Raw genomic sequence first — 16,455 nt, forward strand, 5'->3', positions numbered from 1 at the left:
CCATTTCACATTAACTGGGAGTGCTTAAAGTTGCCCCAAGTACAGTGCTGTGATACAAATTTTAACAGAACAATGATTGATTAATCTTTAACTCCATAAAATGTGTCCAAAGATGAACTGATACAAAACTTCTTAATGCCTTCAGCGTATAAAAGGTTGTGCCATGACTGAATAATAAAATCAATTAAACAAAATGCACACACATAAAATTTCAAAAATTAAAGTCAGAAGTGATGTTAATACAGCATGGTGCTAAGACCTGTGGCACTGAAAAAAAATGCAAAATTAAACATCTAACACAGGGTATTTAAGATTCATTTGCAGAAACATAAAAATTAATCTTAAAAATGTCCATTAACTATTTATAAAGAGAATGCAAATTTTAAAAATACCAGTAATTATAGTGTTAGAAGATGGAAATAAGTATTAAAGAATTCATGTAAGACCATAAGGTGAAGGAAGAAATGTAGGCTATTCAGCCCATCAAGTATTCTCCACCATTCAATGAAATCATGGCTGATTTCATAATCCTCAATTTAACATTCCTGCCTGTTCCCTATAACCCTTGATCCGCTTACTGATTAAATATTAAAATATCTATATTGAATGTGCTTAACAACACTGCCTTTGCAGCCTTGGCTGAAAGAAATCCACCCTCTGAGACAAGAAATCTCTCCTCATCTGTTGTAAATGCCACAACAAGAAACAACATTTCCACATTTACTATGCTAAATCCCCTAAGAATCTCGTCTGTTTTAATAAAATCGCTTTTCTTTCTTCTGAACCCCAGTGAGTACAAGCCCAGCCTGTTTAACATTTCCACATAAGAAAATCCCTCCATGCTCAGGATCAACCTAGAGAACTTTTCTGGACTGCCTCCAATGGCAGTATATTTTTCCTTAGACACAGGAACGAGAACTGTTTATAGTGTTCCAGGTATGGTCTGATTAGTGGCCTTTACAGTTTTAGCAAGATCTCCCAATTTTATATTCCATACCCTTTTGAAGTAAAAGGTAGCTGTCCAATTACTTTCCCTATTTCCTACTGAACCTGCATGAGAGATTTGTGATTCATTTAAAAGGATCCCCAAACCCCACTGTGCTGTAGCTTTCTGCAGTCTTTCTCCATTTAGATAATATTCAGCTCCTCTGCTCTTCCTGCCAAAGTTCATAACCTCCACATTTTCCCACATTATATTTCCATCTGTCAAGTTTTTACTATCCACTTAATCTGCCTATATCCCTACAGTAAATGAAGGAACTGTGGACACTGGAGACCTGAAATAAAAACAGAAATTTCTGGTAAAGTTCAGTGTGTGCTTCCACTGTTCTGGTAAAGAGTTGTCAGACCTGAAATTTTCATTCTGCTTTCTCCCCACAGATGCCACCAAATCTGCTATGTTTTGCAAGCAATTTCTGCCTATATCCCTCTGTAGACTTCTTGTAGTAGCCTCATCACTTGCCTTCGCAGTTATTTTTATGTCATCCACAAACTTAGATGCAGTCCATTCACCTACTTTATCCATGTTATTAATATATATTGTAATGATTTGTGGCCTCAGCACTGATCCCTGTGACATTCCATTAGTTACAGGTTGCCATCCTGAAAATGGTCCCCTTATCCTAACTCTTTATGTTCTATTAGTTAGCCAACCCTCTATCCACACTCATATATTGCCCCCAGTACCATGGGCGCTTATTTTATCAAGTAGCCTTCTGTGCAGAATCTTATTGAACACCAGTTGGATCCAAATCATTTACACCTACTCGTTCTGCTTTATCTGTCCTTCTTGTTACCTTTTCAAAGAATTCTAATAATTTTGTCTGACATGTTTACCCCTTTACAATGCTCTGCTTATTTTACTTGATTCTATTACATATGTTTGGTCAAGATCCTTCAGTGTTGCGATAATATAGTAAACATACATTATTGGCCTAAAGGCCCTGCTCAATAATGGATGACATAAGGTATGTTGCAAAGAATGAGTTAATGGTTTTTATTCATTCTTCAGATGTGTAGATGGGAAAGTGAGATAATGCAAGACCAACTGGGAATAGTTTGATACCTGCTGGAAATCAGTGCCCCACACCCCTTGAGTTAACACCAAGTATAGTTCCAACAAAATCTGGTTATTGAACCTCATAAGAGTAACTGGGGTTTATTTAAAAATACTGAATATAGATGCTTTTGCTTACAGTTTCAGTTTATTTAATGTATAATATTCAAGTGTGGAACATGATATCTGAATGGCCAGGCAGAATAAGGAGGAGTCAAATGCCAACTACACTGAGACTGGTAGCTGTGTTCGAACTGCATTGTAAGGATCTGCAAACAGCTGATGGTGAAACAACACAAAATCAATGAAGAAAATAACATTCATTGACATGACTCCAAAATCATTTCCTTTTCTTTAAAACATCGTACACAGGACATCTGGACCGTTGACAGCCTCAACCTGTCAACTTGCAACTACTCAACAAAGTCAAATCACAAACAGACATATGACAGATATATTAAAATATCCTCAGCGTGCTCAGACTCTCAGATTTAGGATTGACCATGATGAATTGAGCTTCTAGTTTATTCTTGTTGCTAAATTCTTCCAGCTGACCAAAGTGTCCAAAGACAATTTCCAGATGCAACGAATGACGGGATAAGGGGGGAAACACAACGTTCCCGAGTTTGTATTTAGAAGAGTAGTGAGGCTAAAATCTTCTAAGTTAGACAGTAATCTCCAAAATACACTTAAAAACAGTTGAATTTGGAAGTTCAGAATTTCAGGTCTGAATTACCTGCTCCTCCTCTGGTAATTTATTGTTTGCTGCAACACTGAAATGCTTGTCAGAGTGAGATGTTGGATGAACCTGTATCCTAATTTTGCTGGGATAGTGGTGTTCTTTCATTCAGCATGCAAATATCCCAAGTTTTCTCCAGATTTCTCAAATGTCAGGGTTTTTAAACACTCATGAGTCCCTTTCCCATTGTTCCACTCCTTGCATTCCATTTCATATACATTAGTATATGAATGTATACCTCTGAGTGTATCTCTGGAGAGCTCTTTTTTTTCAGTAATTTGCTTTTAATTTGGTATAAATTGATTAAAGCATTGGGTTGATGTCCCAAAATCAACCAATCAAAAGCACATGGTATGAATCTTCACTTGGTGGGTTTAGAGGGAACCTTACTTAATTAGAGGGGCAAGTATTGATTGATTTAGATTTAAGTTTCATTGTCTCATGCATTCAAATATAGTACAGGGTACATGAATACATTGAAACATGCACAGTGTCGCCACACATGGTGCCATCTTAGGTATAAAGTACATAAGTACAAAATCTTATTTACAGAAATAGAGCAATAAAGGAATAAGTCTTCTTCACAAAAGTTGAAAAATAAAGAAATGAAATTAAAATGTCAAACATTACAGTCCTTTTGGTGCTTTGAGCTTCAATGGTTCTAATCTGAGGGGCTTATGGTGGGGAAGTGGCAGGTGAGATGGTTAGTGTCTGGGAGCCGCTGCCAGCTATAAGCAGATATACAGACACTGATTCAAATTCTTACACCAGCAGCATGAGCCAGGCCCAGGCAATGGACAAGATGAACAGGAGGCCTTCTCTCAAGAGGAAATCCGTCAGTGTAACAGGTCTGGATGCAGAGGGTACAGAGAAGGCTGGGCTGGACTGCCCCACCGTTTATCAATTCTCATCCAATCCTTTTGCAACAATCCCCATGCCATGTCAATTTAATTAAAATTGCATTAATGTCAGTCTCGCAGTAGAACTGCAATCTAAAATGATAATCACCTAAAGTCAGCAAAGCATAATATGAGGAGAAACAATTGACGGTTAGTGACAAACTTTTCACTCTTTTGGTGACTGTGCCAATTAAGATGTCATCACATGACCCCCCACCTTCAACTGCTCCTTCCCCCAGATGCTGATATTTATCACCCAATATGTCAATCATCATGAAGTTCATCTTCTAAAGGTGGTTAATATGTTCCAACTTTGGCTTTAGAAAATCTCATCACTTGGGTGCAGAGTTGCTGTACTTAGTTCTCCTAACCCACTAAGAACAGTGTAAAACAAAACATAATATGTGCATTCACATGCAAGTGAATCATTAGTAACACAATTGATCATAATTATTCCTAAATAACCTGTTTGACACTGACAATTGTAAGTTTTGCTCGTATAGAGTCTCATTCCTTCAGAATTTAATTAGTGCCAGAGATTTTAAAAAAATATAGAATTACTTTTACTTCCATATTTTAAAATTTCATTTTGTATATGATTTAAATGTCATTTACTCACTGGTTTAGAATGTGACTGTTTTCAGTCTGATTAGTTGAAGAGATTTACAATTGCTTCCCACATTTCCCTTTTAAAGCATACTGTACTGCGAGTTCCATTGCAAAATCAGAAGTACATAAGAACTAGGAGAAGGCAATTCAGCCCCTCAAGCCTGCTGCTTCATATGACACAATCATGGCTGATCTCATCTCAGCCTCAACTCCATTTTTCTGCCCTCTCTCAATAACCCTTCAACTCATTGCTCATGAAAAATCTGTCCACCTCCTCTTTAAATTTACTTAATGTCCTGACACCCATCACACCCTGAGGTAATGAACTCCACAGATTTATGACCCTTTGGGAAAAGTAATTTCACTTCCTCTCTTTTAAATCTACACTTCCTTATCCTAAAATGGTGACCTCTCATGCCTCAAAACACCTCTCTATATCTACTTTATCAACTCCCTTCAGCATTTTATAAAACTCAGTTAGAGCTTGTAAACTCCGGAGAGTCCAGACCTAAACTGCTCAATCTCTCTTCATAAGACAAACACATCACCTCTGGAATCCACCTAGTGAACCTCCTCTGAATTGCCTCCAATGCAACTACATCAGTCTTCCGGTAAGAGGACCAAACTTGTACACAATACTCCAGGCCACTGCATCAGAGTACAATGATGTAAAGAGAAGTGTGTCTACATTCTGCACGTTAATATTTACTTTCAAATTTATCTAACTGCCTGTAACATATAGGTTCATGAATGCATTATTTGAAGAATACAGCCATTTGTTTATAAATTAATAGGGATTGATTGGTTCCTCTAATATGGCAGTTGAGGGAATCTGACTGTGTGAATTGTGTAATAATGATTTTCTTCAAGCAGTAGTTGCTTTCTACTTTCCTTTTCTTGAGTACCGTACTTAATATACGTATATTAGAGAAAAGTTAATCTTTCTCCTGCTCACAAGGATGAGGATATTAAGTGTTCAAAGCTGAATCATTCCACTTGAGGTATTCTGTGTCAGCACAATGTTATGTGGATACTGAGCACTCCCTCATGGCATGTTTCCCACAATAATCAACATCGATCTTACCCAAATAAGCAAGGTTGGTCCACAGCTAAAAATTAATGCTTTATTACAGAATTGGCTCTACAGCATTGGATAGGAACTAGCTATAAGTTATACTGAAAGATACCCTTAGACTCCAGCCTAAAGGTCCTCAAGAAGCAGCAATTTTCCTCAAGTCAACAACATATTACACTTCAAAAAATGAAAGTTTTTAAAAAATTAATATTGTAATTTATTGTGCCTCAAAGATGAACTTTTAAAAACCTATTGCTGCATGCTGTCAATAAACAGCAATTCCTGTAAGTTTATGTCTGTAAAATCATCAAACATCATAGCAGTGATGATTCAATGGATATTAAAAGATGTTGGTATATTAACTGATTATTTTATTGTAAAAACACAATGCAGAAAAAGCTCAGCAGGCATAGCAGCATCAACAGAGAGAGAAACAGAATTAACTTTCAGAGTCTAATATTTTGGTGATAGCATGGGAATTCACATCTGGACTATAGAAGAACTTGAAATGGGAAAAGAAAGATCAAATTGCCATGTGGGTTCGTGCAGGAACTAATAACATTGATAAAATGAGGTTGTGCTGAGGGAATATGAGTAGAACCAAAAAAAAAATCTCTAGATTACCATGTGAGGTATGAGCAAATTAGCACAGACTCAACAAGATTAAAAAGGTAAATACGTGTTCAAAGATTAGTGTGGGAGAAATTGGCTTGAATTCATTGGAGCTGAAAATGTATTGCTGGAAAAGCGCAGCAGGTCAGGCAGCATCCAAGGAGCAGGAGAATCGACCTTTCGGGCATAAGCCCTTGTTTAGGGATGAGGAAAGTGTGCCAAGCAGGCTAAGATTTTAGCCTGCTTGGCACACCTTCCTCATTCCTGAAGAAGGGCTCATGCCCGGAAGGTCGATTCACCTGCTCCTTGGAAGCTGCCTGACCTGCTGCGCTTTTCCAGCAACACATGTTCAGCTCTGATCTCCAGCATCTGCAGTCCTCACTTTCTCCTTGAATTCATTGGACACTGGCATCAGTATTGGAGAAGGAGAGAGCTGTTCTGATGGGATACTGGGACCAGAGTCCTGGTGAATCACATAACTAGAGGTGTAGATAGGGCTTCAAACTAAATAGTGAGAAAGTGTGTTCAGTTGCATGGCAAATTATAAAATCAAGGGTAAAGGAGAAAGTAGGGTTGTGGGTGAGTATTGGGGTTGATTGTTACCAGAAAACAAAAGGAGGGGACAGAATATGTTAATATCAGATTGTACGAAGGAACCATAAAAAAAGGGGGAAATTTAATAATAGAACAAACTTAAAGGCTCTGTAGCTTAATGCATGAAGCCTTGAGAGTAAGATAGATGACTGATGGTGAAAATAGTGGTAAATGAGTATAATCTCATTGCCTTTACAGAAACATGGTTATATGCAGATCAAAACTAAGAACTTAACACTTAGGGATGTTTGACCTTTTAGAGAGGCAGAACCATAAGATATAAGCTCAGTGAATCAAGTCCATCATTTAATCATGGCTGATATGTTTCTCAACCCCATTCTCCTGCCTTCTCTCCATAAACCTATCAACCCCATAGTAATCAAAAACCTACCTAACCCTGTCTTAAGTATACTCAATGACTTGGTTTCCACAGGCCTCTGTGGCAATGAGTTCCACAGATTAACCACCCTCTGGATGAAGTAATTCCTCCTCATTTCAGTTCTAAAAGATTGACCCTTCACTCTGAGGCTGTGCCTTTGGGTCCTAGTCTCTTCTGCGAGTGGAAGCATCTTCTCCATGTCCACTCTGCCCAAGCCTCTCAGTATTCTGTAAGTTTCAATGGGATTGCCTCTCATCCTTTTGAACTCAACTGAGGTAATAAAGACAGAAAAAAATAAACTAAGAGGGCAAACTAGCAAGGAATATAAAAACTGATCAAATAAGTTCCTTTAAATAAGTAAAAAGGAGCAGAGAAGTCAAAGTGAACATAGACCCCTTAGTAAATGAATCTGGGGAGACAGGTTTGGGTAACAAGGAATTAGCAGAATACTTAAATAGATATTTTGCATCAGTCTTTATTCCATTAATAATAAAAAATATCGGGGAGGAATTAAGTACCATCACCATCATTAAAACAGTATAGACATGTTAATAGGCTAAAGGCAAGTCGATCTCCTGGCCCTGCTATTATTCTTAAAAAGATAGCCAAAGAAATTATAGATCCATAATTTTCCAAAATCTGTTGGATTCTGGAGAAGTCTACGAGGATTGGAAAACTGCTAATATGACAACCCTATTCAAAAAGGGAAGGAGGCACGAAGCAGGTAACTATAGGCTGATTAGCCTATCATCTGTTTGTTGGAGAGGTACTGGCATCAATTATTCAGGAAGTATTAGCAGAACGTTTGGAAAATCTTACTCTAATCGAGCAAATTCAGCATGGCTTCATGAAAGGGAAACCATGGTTGATGAATTTTTAAAAGTTTTTTGAGGAAGTCCTAAATGGAGTGGGGAGAGAGGAACCAGTAGATGCGTGGTATTTGGATATCCAGAAAGCCCTGGACAAAGTACTGCACAAAAGGTTAAGCCATAAGATAATAGCCCACGGTGTTGGAAGGAGTATATTGGCATGAATAGAGAATTAGCTAATGGGCAGGAATATACGAGAGGGAATAAGGAGTTCTTTTTCAGGCTGGCAACCCTTGACCAATCAGATTCTGCAGGGATCAATGCTGGGACCGCAATTGTTTGCAATGTATATTAATGACTTGGAAGGAAAGAAGTGAATGTACCGTGGCCAAATTTGTAGACAACGCAAAAATTGGTGGAAAGGTAGGTTGTGAGAGAGATACAAATATTGAGATATTAATAAGTTTTTAAAAAAGTGGGCTAAAGAAATGGCCAAGGGAGTATAATGTAGGAAAGCAAGAAATTGTTCATTTTGAAAGGGAGAACAAAAAAAGTACAGTATTTTCTAAATACAGTCATAGAGTCATAGACATGTACAGTATGGAAACAGACCCTTCGGTCCAACCTGTCCATGCCGACCAGATATCCCAACCCAATCTAGTTTCATCTGCCAGCACCCGGTCCATATCCCTCCAAACCCCTCCTATTCATATACACATCCAAATGCCTCTTAAATGTTGCAATTGTACCAGCCTCCACTACATCCTCTGGCAGCTCATTCCATACACATACCACCCTCTGCGTGAAAAAGTTGCCCCTTAGGTCTCTTTTATATCTTTCTCCTCTCACCCTAAACCTATGCCCACTAGTTCTGAACTCCTCGATCCCAGGGAAAAAACTTTGTCTATTTATCCTATCCATGCCCCTCATAATTTTGTAAACCTCTATAAGGTCATCCTTCGGCTTCCGACGCTCCAGGGAAAACAGCCCCAGCCTGTTCAGCCTCTCCCTATAGCTCAAGTCCTCCAACCCTGGCAACATCCTTGGGGTTTGGGGGTAATTCTGCATAAAACAGAAGAAGCTAGCATAAGAAGCAGCACATAAACAGGAAGGTGAATGGAATGTTGGCCCTTATTTCAAGGGGGTTAACTTATAAGAGTAGGGAAGTCTTACAGCACATGTCCAATATGCTGGTGATACCATATTTGCAGTGCCGTGAGTAGTTTTTGTTCCCTTAAGGAAAGATATTTCATTGTCGGCAGTTTAGGGAAGATTCACTAGCATGACCCTGGTATGGCTTATGAGCAAAGATTAAATGGGTTGGGAGGAACTTACTGGAAGAATGAGAAGTGATCTCATTGAAACATTCACTGAAGGATTCCTGACAGGGTAAATGCTAAGAAGATGTTTCCCCTGAAGGAAGGGTCCAGGACCCAAGGGCATAGCCTTAGAATAAAGGGATGCCAATTTAACATTGCGATGAAGAGGAATCTCTACTCTGAGTGTAGTGAGTCTTTGGAACTCATCGCCACAGAGAGTTCTTGTGTATATTTAAGGCTGAGATAGATAGATTCTTCAACAGTAGGTGAATCAAAGATTGTGAGGAAAGTGGATATGAGGAATGCCAGACTAGCCATGGTCCTATTGAATGGCAGAGCAGGCACAAGGAACGAATGGCCTATTCCTGTTCCCATCTTTTTGGTCTCATGGCTTCTTTGGAACTCTGAAGAGTTGGACTCAATATGTTAACTAGTTTCTCTCTTCTCAGATGCTGCCAAGCCTGCTGAGTTCCTCCAGCAATTTCTGAGTGCAGTCCAGAATTTCAATATCAGCAATATTTTTACTTTCTCAATCAATCAGTTATTTGTTTCAGCCACTTTTGCATGATTCCTGTTATTGTACTATCAGGCTAAAAATTGTGTTCACCATGATTTTAATTTCTTTAACTTCTAAAAAAAATACAAAATATTGTGAATGTAAAATGCCAGACTTTATCTGTTAGAAGTGATTAATGTGACAGATGTAATGAAAAGCGATATTTTACAGTCAATGCTTTTTACACTAGGCACAGCTTTTAAAATGAAAGCCCTTATTTTTCTAAATATTGTCATCGTGTTTTTTAGCTTCTAAATGAATCCCACATGAAGAAAATGTGTTTGATTATTCTTTCACCCGCAGGCGTCTTGCAGGAAATGACTTAACACACATCCCCTTGGGAGCATTTGCCGGTCTTTACAATCTTAAAGTCCTGTGAGTAAACTCCTCTTTTATTTGAAACCTTTGCTGCTTAGGTAATGAGTGTTTTTTGAAGCATTGAACAAAAAAAACTGCAAATATCTTAAGTCATGTAGAATATTGTGTTCAGGTTTGTAAGATGTTCACATGCTCAAATTTAACTCGACTCTTTGGAAGCTGCTGCCAAACGACTCAGTATGTATTACTCTACATGGAAGCTTAGCTGTAAGAATACATGTTCTATCAGAAATTTCCCATTCAGTAAAAGAAAATGACTGTCCAAAAATACATGTGTTTCTGACCATCACAGACTCTTGGATTGGTGCTGCATTGCAGATGACTACAAGCAAGTCTACCTTGTCCATTTGGTTGGGCCCAGGGTTCCAACACAATGCTTGTAGCTGTAAACACAGGATAAGCAAACATAATTTCTATTGATTGATATTTTCAGGGGCAATATCATGTTTTGTGATTGAATGTGCTAGCTTTCTGAAGTTTGTTCACTTTCATTTTGCTGAGAGTCAAGTCTAAGCTTTTGTGAGCGTGAACTTCGTAAAACTGTGTGAAAATATCACATAAAAATGATATCTCACCTTTGGAAAAATGTGTTAAAGATTATTTTGTTTAAGAATCTGCTTCTACTGAGCAACTTGGCACCTCGTCAATACCAAACTTCTGAATTTATTTCTTAGTGCCTTAAGAAGCTAAAATCTCTAATTTCATTGTGCGTGTTTAGAACAAAGTATCACCTAATAAAGCGATAAAGTAATGCATAGCCTCAAATAATAAATGTCAAAGAGAACACAATGCAGTGTATTTTCATAGTTGAAGGCTCTTTGAAGCTGACAGAAATTTGAGATATGATCATTAATCATCTTTGCTCTGGCTAGTAAGGAAATGTTTGTTTCACCTAAATAATGAGTAATTCATTTTGCCTAGGGACAGAAGTTCAGTACACATACTCCTGTGATAGATATGAAAAAGGTGTTTGTCAGACCAAAGATTGTTGCAGAGAATGCATTTGCCTTCTGCAAAAGAGTTGGGATAAAGTGTGAACAGAATTGATTGTTGGTGGCGAAGACAGCTACACTTTCAGGACAGCTTGGATTTTGTTGGCACTTGAAGAAATCCAAAGGAGGGATCATAATCCTGATCCAGGTACTTGAATGACTTCATGAAGCCATCACAACATTGGCTAAACTAATAGGTTCAATTACCATTGCTGCCAGTCACTGGTGAGATAACCTTTGTCAGTTTTCTCTTATAAGAGAGAACAAAGGAAATAAAGAGACTTGTGTTTATACAGGAATTAATTTCCTCTCTGAGATGCATGTCAGAATGTGGAACAATTCATAATTTTGAATTGCCCATCATTGCTGTTATACAGATTGGTGCAACAAATATTTCTGATGTAGAGTCACAAATGGTTTGACGGAGAGACATCTTGACTGACCATCCTATCCTATTAAAATGTGTTAATGTTACAAAATACTTACAACCAAGGTGACCAACGTATGTAGTGAAAGAAAACACCATCATAAAAGAGGATTACATAAATATTTTTGAGACTATTTATCCTAATGTTGTCAAATGAATTTGTTGTAAGACAGATGCAATAATTCTGTGGTAATTTTGAAATGTAGTACAACAAGTACTTCTTCAAACTATTTATTTCAGTCAAGATGATCACAACTGTTGGTAATTTCAGATCCAACTGGTACTTGTCTAAGACAAGCAGTGAGTCTTGGTACACAAACAGAAATTGTTGGAAATAATCTGCAGCATCTATGGAAAGAAAGCAGAGGTAATGTTTCCAGTCCAGTGATAATCTTCAAAACTGGGTTCTGCTTTCTCTCCACAGCTGCTGCTAGATCTGCTGAGACTTTCCAGCAAACTCTGTGTTTCTGATTTTCAGCATCCACAATTTTTTGGGTTTTCTTTTTGTTGAGTGCACCTTGGTTATGTATAACGAAATTTAAGGCTTCCCTGTTTTCCAACAACAAAGTATAAAATTCTTTTGTCAGTATCATACTCTCAATTTGGAGTTTCAAAGATTGTTGTTGAATTGCTAATCCCTGCAGTCTTGTTGATGCTAAGTGGACTATAAAGCTGTCAGCAAAGGCCAATATTTAAAAAGTAGTCACATTTATAATGTACAGAATGGAACAACCATTGCAAGTAAAGCAAGATCCCAGATGCAGCTATGAGTTAAAGACCCATAATTTATTTAATGATGTTAGTTAAGAGCCAAATATTGTGACGTACATCACATCAACTGCCCTGGCCTCTTTTGAGAAGTATCAGTGTATTAATTATATATTAATTGTGTTTAATTATGTGCAGGTGTTGGGCATTAACTGGGATTTCACTCAAATGCTTATGATTAACAACTTGATTAAGTTAACATAAATACTTGTGAAGTGATATTTGTTGAAACAGTGAATGGTTGAGTTACGAGCTGTATGTTTGTAATCTTTTTTTCCCCTAGGGTCCTCTTGAAGTTGGCTCTTTAATTTTTGAGTTCTAACTTATATTTTTTTGGGAATCTTATTTCCATTCTCACTAGCTCTTGCACAGGTTGTTCTGCTATAACGTGCACTTTGTTAATACGAATTCCCATATAATGCGATTGACGAATTAGGGACACTGTTTCTAAAGTGGAACTTTTAAAGTGTGTATTGGTTATAATGCGATTCCAGTCCCCTTAGTTTAAATGGTGCTGCTATTACAAAATATTCTAATAACACGGGATTGCGTGAGAGTAGAACTATCACATTATAGCAGAACCGACTGTATTAGATGATGTAGTTCCATAGTAACATGACTTTTTGTATATCTGCTGACTTCTATAGTTTTGGACTCCTACAGAAGCTGAATTAGAAGAATTCATCAATACCCTCAGTAATAATCAAATGGTGGTGTAACTTACTGTCATAGCAACCAAGACAAGTGTTCATTTCCTAGACACTACAGTCATTTGGTAGGACGGAACTGGAGTAATACTAAGAAAGATCCACTTTCTTGAAACTTTTCTTCTTATACTCATCACCACACTGGCAATAAAATTCATACACCACATTATTCATTTGCATGATAAGCAGAACACATTCTTTTCCTGAGGGTAGCAAGTTAGTCTAGCTTAATATTTAGAACTAGCTCCACCTGTTGCTCAACTCTTTGCGATATCTTATCCTTCAGCGTAATCTGAGAAGGACTGGTTACTTTACAGGACCAAAGGTGACCGTCTTATGATCTTCATGTGTTTAGGATATGTACACTTTCTGTGCCATTATAATAACAGCTATTACACTATTTATCCTTCTGGTGGATCATATCAAACAGCACGTCCTTTTGGCTATTCACAACAAGCAAGCTACCAACCATAAACAGCCAGCCTATGCATACACAACTCTCAACCCAGCATTCATGATTCTGCCATTTTCAACATTTGCTTGAATGTATGTATGAGGAATTTAGAGTTATTGACCATAGTCACAATGTGATGTATTTGTGAATATTGAAGGTGACGTATATTAATAGACAACACCCTGTTTGTTACAGACAAAAAGAACTTGTACATGCACTACTCCTGTTTCAACTCAAATAGATGGCAGCCGTACACAGAATCCTTTTTCAGGGCAATGCCTTGAACAATTAAAGTCAACCTGACTGGTTTAAAATTTAAAGGCAGCATGGCAGTTAACTGTCAACCAGACTTAATGGATGCATTCTCCGTGGCATTATCTGTACCAAGCAAAACTCACTTACCAACTAATCTGTGTTCTCCTCTCATGCAGTATAAATTCTGGTTTTCATCTTGAATTTTTTTTTTGCAAATTGTTTTGATGAGTTCAAGACAAAAAATTTTGGCAATACAACACCGTGGTATTTAAACTACCAAAACATCAGATATAAGTTAGAATAAAAATTATTTTCAAAGTGACTGACATATACTTCTACACACACAAAGCCCCACCCTAAACACTCTCGCCGGAGAGCAGTCAGGTCAAAGCCAATATGTTTCCAGCACATATTCACAAAGATGGATGTTTCTAACCAGGCAGTTATCATGCCTTTTTTTAAAAAAAATTGCATTTCATATCTCAATTTTAGATTTAAATAAAAAATTATTTTAGTATTCATTACACAGCTTCAACTTAATTTCAACCTGAATTTAAGGAGCCTTCAGCCAGAGATCTCACATTACTTTGCAAGTAATTCATTACTTCAGTGATCTCAGGTTTTCTGAGCTTGTCATCAGTTGAGCATTCCTTTATTGACTGTATGAGCCCATTCTCTCTTTATACCCTTCCTCTTTCTCCTCCATTCCTTATTTGCAGCTTCCCTGTCTTCCCTGCCCAATTTACAGCCTCCATACATTTTCCAATCCTGCAGCATTCCTGTCTCCCCACATCCCCCATTCAGTCTCCATGTCCTCCCACCCCTTGCAGCCTCTTCTTTCAACTTTGATGTCCACTGCAGCTCCCTTCGGGCCTCCATTCTTCCTCTCCTTCGCAGCCTTATTCTCACCAAACCTTCTGGATCCCTCAAGCAGATAAAAAGACAGGTCCTGGCTCCTCCCTCCTATTCTAGACAAGAAAGTTGCCTCTGGCCCTGGCACAGTGGCAGCTAGCCTTTAGACCTTGTCACCTCCTGCTCCTGATATTCTGGCTCTGTTCCTGCCCTGGGCAGACATTCCCAGGAATTCCATCACAGGCTGGTTCTCTCCCATGTTTCCTGCTGATAGGTCCACTGTTGAGTACCGAAAAGTGTGGTGCAGGAAAAGCACAGCAGGTCAGGCAGCGTCCGAGGAGAAGGAGAGTCTATAATTTGAGCGTACGTCCTTCATCAGGTGTGGGTGGGGTGGGGGGGGTGTTGGTAGAAAAGGGGCTGAGAGGTAAATGGGGGGGAGGCTAGATGCAGATGGGTGGTGATAATGATAGGTTGGAGGGGAGGGTGGAGCAGATAGGTGGGAAGAAAGATGGACAGTTCAAGAAGATGGTGCCAAGTTGGAGGGTTGGTTCTGGGATGAGGTGGGGGGGTTGAGAGATTAGGAAACTAGTGAAGTCTGAGGGGAGGGGAGATTAGGAAACGGATGACGCCTGACCGGCCATGCTTTTCCAAGGCCACACTTTTCGAATCTGATCTCCAGCATCGGCAGACCTCACTTCCTCCTAGCCACTGTTGAGTATGGAAGGGAACAAGCCTGTGATTGGGGGAGCATCTTCTCACTATTACCCTGCATTCAGCTTGGAGCGGGGGTTGACTTTAATCCAATTGATCATCTTGCGAGTGGATTTGCCAGGGATTCTGAAGTCCTTCAGGGACAGATTCAGCCACTGACCGGTGTGTTTTGAATGCTGCTTGTTACATTTTCATGCTGTGAATAAATGTAAGACTCAGTAAAGATTGGATGCAGCACAATCCTTTGCCGACTGACTTTCTGATTCAAACAATGACAACTTGTATATTCAGCTGCTGGATAGCCCAACCTTGGTATAGTGTTTCCTCTGAAAGATACCAACTCAGGCATTCCCTCAACGGTGATCTGAAATGTCAGCCTTGATCAATTGTTTCAGTCTCTGGATTAGTGTAAAATCGGGCTGACATCTGGGCTGTATTTAGCCTCCCCATTCTGTTTTTACTGATTCCAAAAACAGCAAATGTTTCTATCTTTTCTTCTCAATCTGCAGACAAGCCAGAATAACCCCAAGAGCTGTTAAAGTGTGCATGCGCAGCATTTTGACAAACCAACTTTATAGCAATGAGAAAGTAATATAATCACAACTTGCCCCTTAATTCATTGAATCCCTATAGTGTGGAAACAGGCCATTTGACTCAACAAGTCCACATCGAACCTCCAAAGAATAAACCCACCCAGGTCCATTTCCAATTACTCTACATTATATTTTTAAACCCCTGACTTATGCACCGAACTTACACATTCATGAACACGATGGGCAATTCAGCATGGCCAATTCACCTAATCTGCACATCTTTGGATTCGGGGAGGAAACCGGAGCACCTGGAAGAAACCCACACAGACACGGGGAGAATGTGCAAACTCCATACAGGCAGTCGCCTGAGGCTGGAATCAAACCCAGGTCCCTGATGCTGTGAGGCAACAGTGCTTACCACTGAGACACCATAAATTCCTGCTGAAATGTTTAGTACAGCAGTTTGCAGAAATAGACTGGACACTATTTGATGGAGGGAAACAGGACTCTCACCTATTGACTGGAGAATTGGCAAGAGCTCTGTATTGTCCATGCAGGGAAGTCCTGCTGCTAATTTAAGTGCCTTTTCTTGGCTACTTAACTGAATATTGACATTCCTTCCCTAAAGTCAAGGATCAAGGCCGGGGGAGGGGGGGGGCGTGACTCTCAATCTGCTTACCGAGGTTATTGCCCATGTCCCCAGACCTGGGAATCCATAAGCAATTCAGTCC

General features: G+C 38.9%; 1 protein-coding gene across 1 annotated transcript in view; it reads left to right on the forward strand.

Moving 5' to 3' along the window:
- The window catches only part of LOC132824657 (leucine-rich repeat-containing G-protein coupled receptor 5-like), a 159,466-nt gene that overhangs the window by 73,384 nt on the left and 69,627 nt on the right, over nucleotides 1–16,455 (forward strand). The window contains exon 3 of the mRNA XM_060839292.1: nucleotides 9,951–10,022. Coding sequence (XP_060695275.1) covers nucleotides 9,951–10,022 — 72 coding nt within the window. The remainder of the gene's footprint in view (nucleotides 1–9,950; nucleotides 10,023–16,455) is intronic.

Source organism: Hemiscyllium ocellatum, chromosome 19 (assembly GCF_020745735.1).
Source record: "Hemiscyllium ocellatum isolate sHemOce1 chromosome 19, sHemOce1.pat.X.cur, whole genome shotgun sequence".
NCBI lineage: Eukaryota > Metazoa > Chordata > Chondrichthyes > Orectolobiformes > Hemiscylliidae > Hemiscyllium > Hemiscyllium ocellatum.